General features: G+C 52.2%; 1 protein-coding gene across 1 annotated transcript; it reads left to right on the top strand.

The window, feature by feature from the left end:
- The first annotated feature begins 7,185 nt into the window (after window positions 1–7,185).
- On the top strand, window positions 7,186–9,178 carry LOC133282189 (olfactory receptor 14I1-like). Its single transcript, XM_061478257.1, has 2 exons — window positions 7,186–7,570; window positions 9,118–9,178. The coding sequence occupies exons 1-2, from the start codon at window positions 7,194–7,196 to the stop codon at window positions 9,176–9,178; spliced, it is 438 nt and encodes a 145-aa protein (XP_061334241.1). The 5' UTR covers window positions 7,186–7,193.
- The last annotated feature ends 7,533 nt before the right edge of the window (window positions 9,179–16,711 follow it).

Below are 16,711 nucleotides of genomic sequence, written 5' to 3'. Positions count from 1 at the left end.
CTTGCCTGGCCTGGTTTTGCCTGGCTTTACTAGGCCTTGCATCGCCTGTCCTGGACTTCCCTTCCCTTGCCTTGCTTTGAGAACCTTGCCTTTGCTTGCCTTGCTTTTGCTTGCCTTGCCTTGTCTTGCCTTCCCTGCCCTGGCCTGGTCTGGACTAGCTTGGCCTGGCCTGGCCTGGCCTGGGCATGCCTTGCCTGGCCTACCTGGCCATTCCTTGCCTGGCCTGTGCTGACTTGGCCTTGCATTATCTGGCCTTGTTTTGGCAGTCCTGGTGTTGCCTGCCCTTGCCTGGCCTGGCCTGGCCTTGCTTGCCCTTGCCGGGCTTGGCCTTGTTTTGCCTTGCCTTGCCTTGCCTTGCTTCCCTTGCCTTGCATGTCCTTCACTGGCCTAGGCTTGCCTTGTTTTGAATTGCCTTGCCTTGCCTGTCCTTGCCTGTCCTGCCCTTGCCTTGCCTGGACTAGTTTTGCGTTGCCTTGCCTTGCCTTCTATTTCCTTGCCTTGCCTTTCTTTTCCTAGCCTTGCCTGGAATGGCTTTGACTTGCCTGGAATGGCCTTGCCTTGCCTTGCCTTGCCTTGCCTTGCCTGTCCTTGCCTTCCCTGGCATTGCCTTGCCTGGCCTTTCATTGCATAGCTAGCATGGCCTGCACTGTTCTGGACTGGCCTGACCTTGGTTTGCCTTACATTGCCTTGCCTTGGTTTGACTGGCCTTGCCCTGTCTGGCCTGGCCTGGCCTGGTTTTGCCTTGCCTTGCCTTGTCTTTCGTTACCTTGCCTTGCCTACATTGCATTGCCTTGCCCTGCCTGGCCTGGCCTTGCCTTTCCCGGCCTTGCATTTTTTGGCCTGGCCTGCACTTCGTTGGCCTTGCCTTTCATTTCTTTGCCTTGCCTGGCATTTCCTGGCCTGCCCTGGCCGTGCATTGATTGCCTTTGCCTGGTCTGGCCTTGCCATGTCTGGCCTGGCATGGCCTTGCCTTTTTTTGTATGAACTGGCCTGGCATTGTCTGCCTGGCCTTGTCTTGCTTTGCCTTCCCTTGCCTTGCTTTGACTGGCCTTGCCTTGTATTGCCTGCCCTGGTCTGGCCTGGCTTGGGCTGGCCTTGCCTTCTCTTGCCTTGCCTGGCCTGGCCTGGCCTGGCCTGGCCTTTCCTTGCCTTGCTTTGCTTTTCCTTGCCTGGCCTGGCCTGGCTTGCCTGGCTTTGCCTTTGCTTTCCTTGCCTTGCCTTGCCTTAGCTTGCCTTACCTTGCCTGACCTGCCTTGCCTTGCCTGGTGTGGCTTATCCTGGCCTGGGCTGGCCTGGACTTCCCTGGCCTTGCCTGCCCTGCCTGCCCTAGCCTCACCTGGCCTTGCCTGGACTTGCATGTCCTCGCCTGGCCTTACCTGCCTATGCTTGGCCTGGGCTTGCCTTGCCTTACCTTATCTGACCTAACCTTGCCTGCATTGCCTGTCCTGGATGGGCCTTGCCTTGCTTTGCCCTGCCTTGTCTTGACTTGCCTTGCCTTGCCCTTCCTTGCCTTTCCTTGCCTTACCCTGCCTTACCCTGCCCTGCCTGTCCTTCCCTGCCCATCCTGGCCTTGCCTTTCTTTGCCCGTCTTGACCTTGCCTGGCCTTGTCCTACCTTGACTTGCTTTGCCTTGCCTTCCCTTGCCTTGCCCTGCCTTTCCCTGCACTGCACTGCCCTGCCTTTCATTTCCTTGCCTTGCCCTGCCTTGCCCTGCACTGCCTTGTTTTGCCTTGCCTTGCTTTGCCCTGCTTTTCCTTGCCTTGCCTTACCTTGCCCTGCCTTGCCCTGCCCTGCCCTGCCCTCCTGGCCTTGCCTTGTCTTGCCTTGCCCTGCCTTGTCTTGCCCTGCCTGGCCTTGCCTTGCCTTCCTTGCCTTGCCCTGCCTTGCCCTTCCTTGCCCTTCCTTGCAAAGCCATGCCATGCCCGTCCTGACATAGTCTTGCCTTGTCTTGCCTTGCCCTGCCCTGCCGTCCCTGTCATGGCCTTGCTTTGCCTTGCACTGCCCTGCCCTGCCTATCCTGTACTGACCTTGCCTTGCCCGTCCTGTCCTTGCTTGCCTTCCCATGGTTTGCCCTGCCTTGTCTTGCCCTGCCCTTTCTGGATTTGCCTTGCCCGTGATGGCCTTGCCTTGTTCTGCCTTACCCAGGCTTGCCTGCCTTGCCCTTCCTTGCCTTGCCTTGCCTTGCCTTTCCCTGCCTTGCCCTGAACTGTCCTGTCTTGACTTGACTTGCCTTGCCCTGCTCTGCCCTGCCCCGCCATGCCCGTTCTGGCCTTTCCCTTGCTTTGCCTTGCCTTGCCTTGCCCTGCCCTGCCTGTTCTGGCTTTTGCCTTTCCTTGCCTTGACTGGCCATGCCTTGTCTTGCCCGTCCTGATCTTGCCTTGCCTTGCCTTGCCTGGCCCTGCCATGGCCTGCCCTGCCCTGCCCGGCCTGGTCTTGCCTTGCCTTGCCTTGCCTTGCCTTGCCCACTCCTCCCCTGCTCCTACAGCTGGGATGGCGCCATCTCATCTCCTGACAGCTTCTCCTCCCTTCACAGCACGCACCCACAATGTGTTTCAAGCCAACACTAAAACAAGATTGCAAAGTCAAAGAACACGGAACTGCACGCAAAGAGCAGCCATGGGAGATGCAGCCTTCCAAGGGAGGGGTCTCCTCTGCACTGGTTACTGCAGGGCTCTCGCTCCTTAAATAGCCCACGCTCAGCATGGGGCCCCCGTCACAATAGGCAAATCCACAGTGACCGCCACGGGTTTGTGATGGCGGCAGCATCGTGCCCATGGCCACTGGGCACCCAGGGGTGCTCCGGGAGTTGCTGCAGAGGAACCAGCCTCTGCCCAGCCGGCTCGGGGAGGTCCCTCACGGGCTGCTCTTCCTCAGTGCCTTTGGTCCGGAGGTGGAGCATGCGAGGGGTCACAGCTCAACGTGGGCCATGGAACAGGGCGTCACGGCCACCTACGAGAAGTGGAGAGGGACCGACATTCGCCCAGCAGAGAATCGTGGAATCCCAGATTGGACTAGCTGGGCTGGAAGGGACCTTTAAGCTCACCCAGCTCCAACCCCCAAAGCCACAGGCAGGACACCTTCCACTAGAGCAGCTTGCTCCATGGCCCTGTGTCTCTGTGCACTCCCAGGACATCCTGGGGATACCCCTAGAGAATCCCAGAGAATGCCTGCAGCACCTCCAGAGCACCCCATGGACCCAGTCAGAGCTCCTGCATCACAATGACCTTGGGGACATGGAGACCACAGGGGTGGTTGATTCTGGAACTCCCCATATTCAGGTGTGTGAGGTCACAGAACCCCACAGAACCCTCCAGCAGAGGCACCGGGAGGCGACAGCTGCCCCACGGAACACAAGCTACCGGTGGAGGAGGCAAGAGCAGCTCCTCTGGTGGTTCCTGCCTTGGTGTCTCGGAGCCGGTGACACCTGTGGACACAGGAGCGTGGAATGAGGTGGGTGGCGATGGTGATCTTGGGGTGCTGTCGGAGTTGCCAGAACACCTCAGGAGACTTTCCCAGAGTGGCTGCTTTGGACTTGGTGTGTGAGTTGATCTGGCTGAGCTGGCAGCGGAGCGCTGCGGCTTCCGAGGCATGATTCTGGGATCTGCCCTCATTTCTTGCGGGGAGAACAAGGGCCTGTGAGGATGGGACAAGGGCAAAGGGCTTTAACATGACAGAGAGGGGAGATTGAGAGGTGATCTTAGGAAGTTGTTCCCTGTGAGGGTTGTGTGACAGTGGCTCAGTGTGGGTGATGGGCTAGATATAGTTAATAAAAATGGATCCAGGCATTATCACCCTGGTGTGGCTTAAGCCTTGAGAACAGTAAAGAAAACACCAGCTGGTAATGCCCTGGTTGGGCTTAAGAGCCTTTGGAATGGTAAAGAGAACAATGAAGCATCAAGATCAGTTAGCAAAACAAAGCAGGCCGTTTGCAAGATAAAGCAGGATGTGCTTTTCAGAAACAGACCAAAGGATTTAAATATCTGTAACCCTCAGGAGTTTCCCTGAATCGGGATGACAAGGAAGTAACAGAGTGGAAAGTTACTACTGTGCACTTAGTAGACTATAAAAGGGATACCAGATCCAAAATAAATGTCTTCAGATTTCGCCAGAACTGGAGTCTGTCTTTGATACACCACAGCACAGGGTGCCCAGAGAAGCTGTGTCTGCCCCATGGCTGGCAGTGTTCAAAGCCAGGTTGCACACAGGGGCTTGCAGCAAGCTACTCTGGTGGAAGGTGTCCCTGCTCAGGGCAGGGGTTGGTGTGGATGAGCTCTAAGGTCCCTCTCAACCCAAACCAGGTGGCAGCCCATGATGCTGTGGGCTTGCTGGCAGGTGAGCGCTGGGCCTGGCTCTTGCCCTGGATTTTTGGCCACTGCAGTTTGTGCTGCATGTGAGGAGCGATGTGGGAAGAGGCTCTGTGCTGGCTGAGGTGACATGGTCATGCTGGGTCCTGGGCTTCCAACCCAGGAACCCTGTGGGCAGGGGCTGGGGCTTTGTCACTGCTGTCATTGCAAGCAGGGCGTCCCCTATCCAAAGAGGTTCTGTTGTTCCTTGCTCCCTTCCCGCTTCTGCCTAGGTCACCTCGTATCTGCAGACCAGCACCACTGCCTGTAGCAGCCTCAAAGTGAACCTCACCCCACCATCACCACAGGCCATGCCAAATGAAACTGGGGACCCAAAATCCTGGACTGGTGCCACCCCTGCCCCCAACTGGAGATGCCCCAAAAGAGCTGCTCCCCCCCCCCCCCCCCCCCCCAAAGACACCAGCCCCAAAATGCTCCTTGTAGCCCCCAAACCACACACCATGGGGCACGCCTATACCCCACCCATTGTGGTATCAGGGAACTGAGGTGGGGGGGGCAACCCCAGAGTAGGGGTGCCTAATTTGGGGTGTCCCCCCTAAAAGAGCCCCAGGCATGAGGTCTGGTGGGGGATGAGCTGGAGCACCTGCAGCAGGCACTGGGAGCACTGGGATGCTGAAACCCCAGCAGTATCTGGGGCCATAGTGGCCTATATTGGTCTGTACTGGTGCAAACTGGTCCGTACTGCTCCATGCTGGGATGTGTAAATTTGCGGCCAATACCAAGTTGGGTGTGAGCGTTAATCTGCTGGTTTCTGCTTGGTTTCTGACATTGCTCAGGTGGAACTTTGACATCATGTAGTGCTTCCCACACTGCTGGTGCTGCTTCCCCTACCTCTATGAAGGAATCTCCTCTGATGAAGACATCATGTATATTATGGCACATTTTCACCTTGTGAGGAAGTGAGACCTTGTGTGGGTTTGTGGTGTTCATGGGAGGGAGCTGAGTCCCCTTCCAGCCCCAGGGCTACAATCCCAGGAGGAGATGCCTCAACCGACCAGGCTGAATCCCTTTCTTCAGCAGGGGTAAAGGACATCCCAGCCTCTCCTGGCCTAGCTGTCCTGTCTGATGATGGGACAAGAAAGAGGCTGCCCAAAGAAGTGGTTGTGTCACCATCCCTGAAAGTATATAAAAGACATGTTCTAAGGGACACGGTTAATGTGTTGTCTTGCCAGTGTTCGCTTAATGGTGGACACAATGTTCTTAAGGGTCTTTTCCAACCTAAATGATTCCAAGATTCTACAAAATCTTGTTGTTCAGACCAAACTCCGTCTCTCATCAGAGAAATGGCACTGCAGGAAGGCAGTGTGTCTGCAACTGAGGGAGGGACCATCAGTGCTTGCTTCAGGCTGTTTCCCCTGGTGTTTCCCTGGAGCCCCAGGGAGCCCTGGAAGGAGCACAGTGGGGCAGAGGCAGAGCCACCTTGGGCTGGGCCTCTGCTGCTGAGCTGGGACCGAGGGGAGACCGGCGAGACACAGGGAGCTTAAAGGCACTTGGTAGTGGAGGATGCTGAGGAGGAGGAGGAGGAACCTTCTGAAGGAGAAACCTTCCCAGCCCTGTTTGTGGTAAGGCACTGGGTGCAGGGCAATGCAGCTGCAGTTTCTCTCTGTGTAGATAAGGAGGAGGATGTGCTCCAGAGCAGGGCTTCCCCTGCACCATGCAGGGACAGGACAAGGCAGGTCCCTTGTCCCGGGGCTGGCTGCAGGGTGTGAATGTGGGTGTGCAGCCAGGGGTGCCCAGCGCTGCCCTTGCAGCAGGGTCCCTGCAGCCCAAAGGCTGTGTGCAGGGGCAGGGACTCTGCTGCCTGCCAGGGTCAGCACTCGGCCTGCTCGGGAGCTCCCCATGGAGCTCGGGGGGAGCTGAGGGGAAAGGAGAAACCCCTGGCAGGGAAGGGAAGTGCTGGGTGGGTGACGCTGCTCCAATCTGCCGTCACTCTGAGCACTTCTTCAGAGGGTCCTTCTGTAAGACACTGAGGCATCATTTACCTGCTAAGGAAGGATGCTGAGCTTTGATGTTTTTCCCTCTTGGTGGGCAGGTTGGGCAGTGGGAGCTGGGAATTTTCTTCTCTGCTTTGGGGGAGGCATCAAGAGTCTTGAGAGGGCTTGTGTGAGCTGCTCCTAAGCCCCTGCACAGGCAGAGATGCCCCTGGGCAGAGTCCTGCTGCCGGGAGGGGTGTGCAGGGCAGAGCTGAGCACACAGCCCATGGCATGGGCTCTGGGAGCACTGAGAGGGAGCAGAGCTGGGCACAGAGCAGCAGCTCCTGGCAGGGACAGCTCCAGGCAGCAGAGATATGGATGGGCAGGGAGTGGGGGGAAAGTGCAGCCCAGCCCTGGGGAGGGTGCGTTCAGGCAGCTCTCTTGGGGTCTGGCACTGGAGGTGGCTGCTGGCCGTGCTCTGCTGCCCACAGCCCTTTGCTTCTCAGCGTGAGAGCTCTGTGATCTGTCCTTTGAAACCGTTCTCCCCTGGTCTCAGCACAGGACAGATATTTCTTGGGCATTTAAGATCAGTGTGTGTGAAGGCATCTTAGAGGCAGTGCAAGTGTAAGCAGAGGGCAAATGGGAAAGCAGTGATGGACACTGAAGCTCTCTAGGCTATGTACTAAGCTGCAAAGAACTGAGGCTTTTTGCCTGATGCAATGCTCTTCTGATTGTATGCATGAAGAAAGCCCAGCAGTATAATGCCATCACTGGAGATGACACTGAGCTTCTCCTGTCCTCCTATAATGTGCTCAGAGTCATGTGTAAACTGAACTTCTGTATCTGACATCCCTCCTGTCCTGACCTGTCACTGCCTTTTTCTCCTCTGACACTGCCCCATTCCCGGAGGCAGCAGATGTCCAACGGCAGCTCCATCACCCACTTCCTCCTCCTGCCATTCGCACACACGCGGGAGCTGCAGCTCTGCCACTTCTGGCTCTTCCTGGGCATCTCCCTGGCTGCGCTCCTGGGCAACGGCCTCATCATCACCAGCACAGCCTGTGACCAGCGCCTCCACACCCCCATGTACTTCTTCCTCCTCAACCTCTCCCTGCTGGACCTGGGCTGCATCTCCACCACTGTCCCCAAATCCATGGCCAATTCCCTCTGGGACACCAGGGCCATCTCCTACACAGGCTGTGCTGCACAGCTGTTTTTCTTTCTCTTTTTTCTCATCGCTGAGTATTCTCTCCTTGCTGTCATGTCCTATGACCGCTACGTGGCCATCTGCAAGCCCCTGCACTATGGGACCCTCCTGGGCAGCAGAGCTTGTGTCCACATGGCAGCAGCTGCCTGGGGCAGTGGCTTTCTCAGTGCTCTGCTGCACACGGCCAATACATTTTCACTGCCCCTGTGCCGAGGCAATGCTGTGGAGCAGTTCTTCTGTGAAATCCCCCAGATCCTCAAGCTCTCCTGCTCACACTCCTACCTCAGGGAAGTTGGGCTTCTTGTGGTTGCTGCCCTGATTGCTGTTGGCTGTTTTGTTTTCATTGTGGGGTCCTATGTGCAGATCTTCAGGGCCGTGCTGAGGATGCCCTCTGAGCAGGGACGCCATAAAGCCTTTTCCATGTGCCTCCCTCACCTGGCCGTGCTTTCCCTGCTTCTCAGCACTGCCACACTTGTCTACCTGAAGCCCCCCTCCATCTCCTCCCCATCCCTGGATCTGGTGGTGTCAGTGCTGTACTCGGTGGTGCCTCCAGCAGTGAACCCCCTCATCTACAGCCTGAGGAACCAGGAGCTGAAAGATGCTGTGAGGAAGCTGGTGACCAGATGTGATTCAGCAGATATACGCTGCTTGCTTTACCCTGGAAAGGGCTTCCAGTGTAGGTCATGACAGGCCATGTCTGTCTTTCCTGCTTTACATTTGTTTTCCTATTTCAATCTGTGATGATGTTGTCTTCATAGAAATGTCAGTTTTCATCTCCTAATTTAGTTCCCACTCGTGTTGTGTGACCCACAGACTTTGTGTCACTCTGGTCTCTGATTGTATTTAAGGGAAATAAATTATCATGCAGCAACTTCTTCTCTGTGATATGTCCTCACACGGCAGGAATGAAGGGGAATGAAAGCAGCTTTCTGGCTGCTCCAGCTGTGGGATGGCTGCTTTGTGCCTGCAGCAGGAAGAGCTCTTGGGGAGCCCAGTGAATGGGGCTGTTGTGCTGGAGTGGGGAGATGGGAAGGCATGGGGGGGGGGGTGGGGGTCAGAGCTCTCAGGGTGTCCTGGGCAGGGGAGCAGGGGACACAAGGGTCCCTGCAGGGGACTGCTCTGCAATGGCACAGGCTGGGGCTGCCTGGCTGAGAACAGCCCATGGGAAAGGTCTGGGTGGGCAGGAGCTGGACAGGAGGCAGCAAGGGAGGACAGCAGCATCGTGGGCTGTATGAGCAGGAGCACGGCAGGAGAACAAGGGAAGGGATGATCTGGAATCCTCCATCCAGGTTTCAGATCCCCAGTTCAAGAGTGGGTTTAGTAATGAGCTCATGGGGACCTGAGATCTTGGGAAGGGAAGGCTGTTGGGGACTGGCTGCCTGTACCGGCAAGGAGGACATGGAGAATACAGAGCCAGGCTCCTCACCATGGTGCCTGGTGGGAGGACAAAAGGCAGTGGGGGACAGTGACAGAGGAGAGGTTCAGGCAGGACAGAAGGAAACCTTGTTCCCATCGGCTCAGGCAAGTGCTGCATCAGGTCACCCAGAGAGGCTGTGCAGTCTCTGGCCTTAAGGATTGCCAACTCAGCCTGAATCAAGCCTTGAACCACTTGCTCTGACTCTGCTCCTGACAGGTTCGACCTGAGACCTCCTGGGGTCCCTTCCAACCTCTGTTCACTTCTGATCCTACAATGATTGGCTTATGAAGGGTCACAAAGATGCTCTAAGGGCTGGAACACATCTCCAATGGAAACAGGCTGAGAGATGTGGGTGTTCAGCCTGGAGAAGAGAAGGCTCCAGGGAGATATCTTAGCAATCTCTCCATACCTAAGCAGGGCCTACAAGAAATGTGGAGAGGGGTTTTTGCAAGGGCCTGCAGTGACAGAACAAGGGGGAATGGCTTTAAGCTGAAAAAAGGAAGATTCAGCTTGGACATTCAGATGAAGTTGTTCCCTTTGAGAGTGGTGTGACACTGACACAGGGTGCCCAGAGAAGCTGTGTCAGCCCCATCCCTGGCAGTGTTCAAGGCCAGGTTGGATGGAAGTCAGCTTTGTTCTGAAGCAGTGCTTTGTCCACCTCTGATGTTCACAAGGGATGACAGATGAAATCCAACTTCATTGTAAAGTTCACTACTTGTACTCATGACTCAAGTGAGTCTGGGCTGCACAAGAGAGGCTCAGCATGGCCTTAGAGTCATTTGGAATGTGTTATTTATTTACTGGCATAGCACTGCTGAGGTGGTTTTTGTTTTTTTTTTTCTGGGGGGGGGACGGGGCTATAAAACATTCTTTGTATGACAGAAAGTCAGAACAATATTGACACAGGGAGAAGTTCTCAGCTCCTTGTAGCTTAGTGCAGAGCAAGGAGGGCTGCAGTGTCCATCAGTCCTTTCCCATTTGCCCTGTGCTTACAACACTTGTATATGATGCCTTCACACACAAAGTGATCTTAAGAACCCCCACAAACACCTGTCCTGTGCTGAAAGCAGGGGAGCACGGTTTCAAAGGGCAGATCACGGAGCTCTCATGGAGAGAAGCAAAGGGCTGTGGGCAGCAGAGCACGGCCAGCAGCCACCTCCAGTGCCAGACCCCAAGAGAGCTGCCTGAACGCACCCTCCCCAGGGCTGGGCTGCACTTTGCCCCCACTCCCTGCCCATCCATATCTCTGCTGCCTGGAGCTGTCCCTGCCAGGAGCTGCTGCTCTGTGCCCAGCTCTGCTCCCTCTCCATGCTCCCAGAGCCCATGCCATGTGCTGTGTGCTCAGCTCTGCCCTGCACACCCCTCCTGGCAGCAGGGCTCTGCCCAGGGCCATCTCTGCCTCTGCAGGAACCTCACACCTGGCACTCAGTGGATCCATCAGTGGTGAATGGAGAAACATGGTCACCCCCTGAGGAAAGCCTTGAGAGCTTCTTAACTCTTCAGTTAGTTACTGGTGGCAATGAACAGTGTGTAGGGAGGTGAGAGAGGGTGGAGGGAAGTCAGCAAGAAGCAAGGCGATGGTTCAGGGCTTTTACAAATCCTTACAGCAGGACAGAGCCCAGCGGTGGGGGGCAGTTGGTGTCTGTAGGTGGAGGAGGAGTAGGTGTTCCTGGAGTGTGGCTGCAGGCCCTGGACAGACCAGAGGCTATCTGAGAACTTTCCCTCATGGGAACATGCCTCAGTGTGGCACATGGGGAACCCACTGCTGGGGGTGCCTGAACGCTGCTCATCATGCCCCACGAGCCCACCTTCCTGTCTCCCTCTCCTGCACTACCCGAACTTGCCTGGAATGCAGCATCCATCCCTGAGCCTGGGGAATGCAGGAACCTCCTGCAGTGAGGTGTCGCTGCTGCAGGGGAGGTGCAAAGCTTCTGTGAGACACTTGTGAGTGCAGGCAGAGAGTGGGGTGTGTGCAGCAGAGAGGGTGCTACAGGCAGGAAGCTGTCCCAGATGAGGTGCCCTGTCCCCAGAGCATGGGGTACCTTGCACCCAAGGACACCACCTTTTCTTTTGGCTCTTGCCAAGAAGTTCTCAATCCAGACCATTGCCTTTTCCCACTGCTCTCCCATGGTGCTTAGTTCTCTCTACTGATGGCATCACCCATTCTTCTAGAAGCCTCCTTTAGGTCAGCTTGCTAAGGGATATTCACTCCACCTGCAGAATTGACACTGTAGTAGCAGCCTACAACTAGGTGTAATGTGGCTGCAGAGATGATGTAGGTTTTCTTGCTAGCAGGAAGAGAAGGAAACTTCTGCAAATTGCAGCTTGGATGGTTCAGATTCAAAGTTAGGAAAGAGAAATGTCTCTCAAAAGGTGGACTTGTGGTGCAAGAGGTCACCCAGAGGAAGTCTGGCTCAGACCATGGCTTTGTGTTTCAAGGAACAGACAGGGATGGGTGCAGAGATGGGACTGAAGGTACAGAAATGCCAGGTGAGAGCTAGGTGGGAAAGCAAGATGGGGGTCAACAGCCTGAAGGGAAAGAGGTGCAGGCATGGGCCAGTGTAGGACAGCCTGAAGCAGAGATGACAGGGTTGTGGCATGGCTGAAAGGCCCAAAAGAGCAAAAGGCCTCTGTGCCCTGGGCTATGGCAGTTGCCTCTTTCATCAAGGTTTATGAGGAAAACTTTCTTTCTCAGAATTTCAGGCTCTGCTTCTCCAAGGGCTGTGGTCAGGGCTTGGCCTTTCTGCATCATCAAACAAACCAAGGGTTTTCTCACCATCAGACACCTGCACTTTGCCTTTGTCTCCTCTAATCACAGCCTGCAGATACTTCCTTTAACGAGTCCCTGGGGAGGCTTTGTCAGCAGCAGCCCTCAGTGGGGCCCATTAATGCTGAAGGCACTTGGGGCTTTGTTTCTGACTTGGACTTCTTGAGAGGTTTCCTCAGTCTCCTCTCAGCACCTGAGGTTCAAGGACTCAGCCCAAATACACCGTGGGACTCATTAAACCCTGATGAGCCATGTCTCACCGTGTAGTTTTTGTCAAGTCTTCCAGATTGTCTTCCAGGGAACTGGGGAGGTTTCCGAGTGCAGGAAGATTACAAAGGGCATCTGATAGAAGTTATTTGAAAGGGTTATTTGAAAGGAAAATCTACGAAAGATGAGAGGAATGAAGGACGTGGTGTAACAGGCAGGACAGTGGCAGTGCAGTTACAGGGGAAGATCGGCTTTCCTTTGGGATCCCCCTTGTGAAACGTTATTGGATTGGCAGAGGTCTCTTGGGAGAGAGGACAAGGACATGTTGCAGTTACCTTTGATAAAGGTGCCAAGGGCAACCCAGGGGAGCCCAGGCTGTACAAGCTGCCTTTGGTGAGGCGTGTGCCAGCATCAGAGTCCTCTTGGGTGACATCTCTGGGCACCTAAACGCCGTCCGAAGGGTAACTGCTGCCTGGCCAAGCTGAGAGGCTGCAGTTGTGCGTGAGGAGGCAAAGAGTGGATGTGGTTTCCCTCAGCTTCAGCACAGCTCTTGGCACGGTCTCCCTCAAGGCTGCTGTACCCAAGGGGTACACCACAGACATAACAATCCTCCTGTCCTTCTACTTATCAATTAGTTTAACTGCAGCCCATCCTGGACACCTGCCATTCCCAGATACCCCTTATCTCTGTGTTCTTCTAGCCTGTTTTTCTTAACTCATTTTGTACTAAGGTCATAAGGGCCTAAAACTATGTCAGCTATAATGGTTTATCTTACATGAGAAAGAATTCTCAGCCTGTTCTCTAGCCGTGCTCTTTTTTTTTTCTGTGTATCATGCACCTCAGTAATTTTCCATTGCTACTGTTACAAAGCCATCAAACAACATTACTTAAAACTGATTCTAAAGGTATATATATTTTATTTTGTAATGTTTTGCCTCCCCCCTTGTCTCAAATTTCCCCTTTTTATGTCCTTTTGCAAATTCTTTTGCAACATTTTTTATATTACCATTACCGTCAAAAGACTTTTTGAAATAATTTCCCGTTTCTACTTGGTGCTTAATTTCGTTCCTTTGCCAATCGTCATAATTGATCATAGACCATTTACAACAGCAGAGGGAACATTGTATCATACCACAAGTAATCAATAGTAAAACAAATAACATCAATATTCCTGCAACCGGTTGCCTCAACCAGGAGAGGTTCAGGTAACCATGAAGTTATTTTTTTCCATATTTCTTCAAAACCCCAGGAGGTGTCATCCATGGCCATTTCATGAAATATCTTAGTTTGTTTCCAAATTTCCTCCAGATCTGTTTCGATTCTGCCACTTCAGTCTGTATAGGAACAACAACTTTCATTGATTATGGAAGAAACCCCTCCTTGTCATGCCAGTAACATGTCTAGAGCTATTCAGTTTTGTAATACCACTTTAGACAGGCTGGTTATCTCTTGTTGTTCCGCCTGAATTATATCAATGTTTTTACTTTCCATTTCCTCTATGGTTGCTCGGATATTTACAATTGCCTTCTCTAATTCACTTACTCCCAAAGATGGAATTAGCCCTCTTACAAAACTATGAAATGCAGTGTGCCATTCAATAATAGGGTTAAACCCTCTCTTAATCCGTTTAGCAAAACTTCTAATCCAGGTCCCAGAAGGATACCTGTTGATAATAGTAAAATTGGGTATTACAGCACCTAAGGTGCATGCCTCCTTCCAGCTGGGGGCAGAGTCTTATAAGCATTTTCTCCACATAACCAGTACCTTTAGGAACAGGCCATCACTGAACTACAATACCATCTATATTAATAGCACGATTGCAATTTGAATGGTGACCTACATCTGTGGCATTGAAACAAGCATGATCTCCTACCCTGGTTCCTGGTGTAATACATCTTTGTGCACAGGTGTAATGTTTATTACCTGGATTAGGATTAACTATTCCAAAGTTTAACCTTTCCTTCGAATACAGATTGCTAGTGTTCACCCACAAATTTGTCCATGAGGCAGTGTTTGGAATTGGAACTCCAATTAATGGGAGATCCAGGCTTTCTCCTGATTTAGGCAACTGTGCACACACCCAATAGTCAGTATGATTAAAAACATTAGTAATATTCTGCACTAACTTCAGGTGTAAATTCTGGTCCCAAGCTCGTGCGCCAGTTATCATATGAGTCCAAATTATGACCGACGCAATTTCATACGTAAGGGTCCTGAAGGTTCGATCCGCCATGTCTTCTCTGGCTCTGGTGCTTTCTTAATTCTTGAATGATGTATCCGAGCAGGTTGTTCCTTTATCTTCACTGCTGTAAAGGTGGTCAGTAATATTGTAGGGGAGTCGTAGAAGAGTCATAGTGTTATAGAGGAGGCATAGAGGAGTCTGATGGCTAACAGACGGCTCATAGAGGAATCTTAGGAGTCATAGTAGAGTCATAATGGGGGTCATAGAGGGGTCATAGAGGCATCATAGTGGCATCATAGAGGTGTCATAGAGGAGTCATAGAGGAGTCTTAGGGGAGTCATAGAGGAGTCATAGAGGTGTCATAGAGGAGTCCTAGAGAAGTCATACAGGAGTCCTGGATGAGTCATAGAGAGGTCATAGAGCAGTCGTAGAGGAGTCATGGAGGGGTCATAGAGGACTCATAGATGGGTCATTGAGTGGTCATAGAGGAGTCACAGAGGGGTCATGGAGAAGTCATAGAGGAGTCATAGAGGTGTCATGGAGGATTCATGGAGGAGTCATAGAGGAGTCATGAAGGAGTCATACAGGAGTCTGAGAGGAGTCTTGATGTCAAAAGTCACAGAGGTGTCATCGAGAAGTCATAGAGCAGTCATACAGCAGTAACAATGTAGTCATAGAGGAGTCATGGACGAGTCATAGAGGAGTCATAGTGACATAGAGGAGTCACAGAGGTGTCATAGAGGTGCCCTAGAAAAGTCAGAGAGGAGTCACAGAGGAATCAGAGAGTCATAGGGCAGTCATAGAGAAGTCATAGAGTCATAGAGGAGTCACAGAGGTTTCATAGAGGTTTCATAGAGGAGTCATAGAGGAGTCATAGACGGGTCATAGATGGGTCATAGAGGCGTCACAGAGGCATCATAGAGGTGTCATAGAAAAGTCATCCTGTCCAAGACTCATAGAGGATTCGGAGAGGAGTCATAGAGTCATGGAGGTGTCATAGAGGACTCATAGAGGAGTCGTAGAGGAGTCATAGAGGAGTCATAGTGCTATAGAGGAGTCATAGAGGAGTCATAGAAGAGTCGGGGGCTCATTGACGACTCAGAGGAGTCATAATAGTCATAGTGGAGTCAGAGGGGTCATAGATGCATCATAGAAGCATCATAGATGTGTCATAGAGGAGTCATAAAGGTTTCATAGAGTTATAGAGGAGACATTCAGGAATCATAGGGGAGTCATAAAAGAGTCATAGAAGAGTCATAGAGGAGTCATAGAGGAGTCAGAGGAGTCATAGAGGACTCACTCATAGAGGACTCATAGAGGGGTCATAGAGAAGTCATAGAGGAGTCATAGAGGAGTCATAGAGGAGTCATACTGTCCTAGAGTCAAAGAGGGGTCATAGAAAAGTCATAGTGTCATAGAGTCATAAAGGAGTCATAGAGGAGTCATAGAGCAGTCAAATATCAGTCATAGAGGAGTCATAAAGGAGTCATAGAGGAGTCATAGAGCAGTCAAATATCAGCCATAGAGGAGTCATAAAGGAGTCATAGAGGAGTCATACAGCATTCACAGGGGAGTCATAGAGAGTCATAGAGAAGTCATAGAAGAGTCATGGAGGAATCATAGAGGTGTCATAGAGGAGTTATAGAGGAGCCATTGTGTCATAAGGGCATAGCGGAGTCATAGACAGGTCGTAGAGAAGTCATAGAAGTTTCATTTAGTGGTCCTAGAGGAGTCATAGAGGGGTCATGGAGGAGTCATAGAGAAGTCATAAATTCATACATGTGTCATAGAGGAATCAGAGAGGAGTCACAGGAGTCATAGAGTAGTCGGAGAAGTCATAGTGGAGACATAGAGGAGTCATAGAGTAGTCATAGAGGTGTCATAGAGGAGTCATATAAGAGTCATGGAAGAGTCATAGAGGAGTCATAGAGGAGTTATATTGCAGTCATAATGGAGTCATAGAGAAGTCATGGAATAGTCATGGAGGAGTCATGGAAGAGTCATAGAGGAGTCATAGCGGAGTCATAGGCGTGTCATAGGGGACTCATAGAGGAGTCATAGGGGAGTCATGGAGGAGTTGTAGATGAGTCGTAGAGGAGTCATACTGGAGTCATAGAAGAGTCCTAGAGGACTCATAGAGGAGTCCTAGAGGAGTCAAAGAAGATTCTTAGAGGCATCTTAGAGGAGTCATATAGGATTATTAGAGGGTTCATTGAATAGTCACAGATGAGTCATAGAGGATTTATAGTGGAGTTATAGTGGAGTCATAGTGGAGTCATAGAATGGTCAAAGTGGAGTCATAGAGGAATCATAGAGGATTCAGAGAGGAGTCAGAGAGGAGTCAGAGAGTCATAGAGGTGTCACAGAGTCACAGATGTGTCATAGAGGCGTTATGGAGGAGTTAAGGAGGATTCATAGATGTGTCGTGGTGGAGTCATAATGAAATCATAGAGGAGTCATATTGGATTCATACAGGAGTCATAGAATAGTCAAAGAGGAATCATAGAGGAGTCAGAGAGGAGTAAGAGAGGAGTCAGAAAAGAGTCAGAGATTCACAGAGGAGTCATAGAGTCATAGATGTGTCATAGAGAAGCCTTGGAGGAATCAGGAAGGAGTCATAGTGGAGTAATAGAGGAGTCGTATAGCTTTCATGG

Source organism: Pezoporus flaviventris, unplaced genomic scaffold (assembly GCF_033815535.1).
Source record: "Pezoporus flaviventris isolate CSIRO_AGI_PZ_B2104156 unplaced genomic scaffold, CSIRO_AGI_Pfla_v1 ptg000116l, whole genome shotgun sequence".
Lineage (NCBI taxonomy): Eukaryota > Metazoa > Chordata > Aves > Psittaciformes > Psittacidae > Pezoporus > Pezoporus flaviventris.
This window is presented reverse-complemented; position numbering and strand designations above follow the sequence as displayed.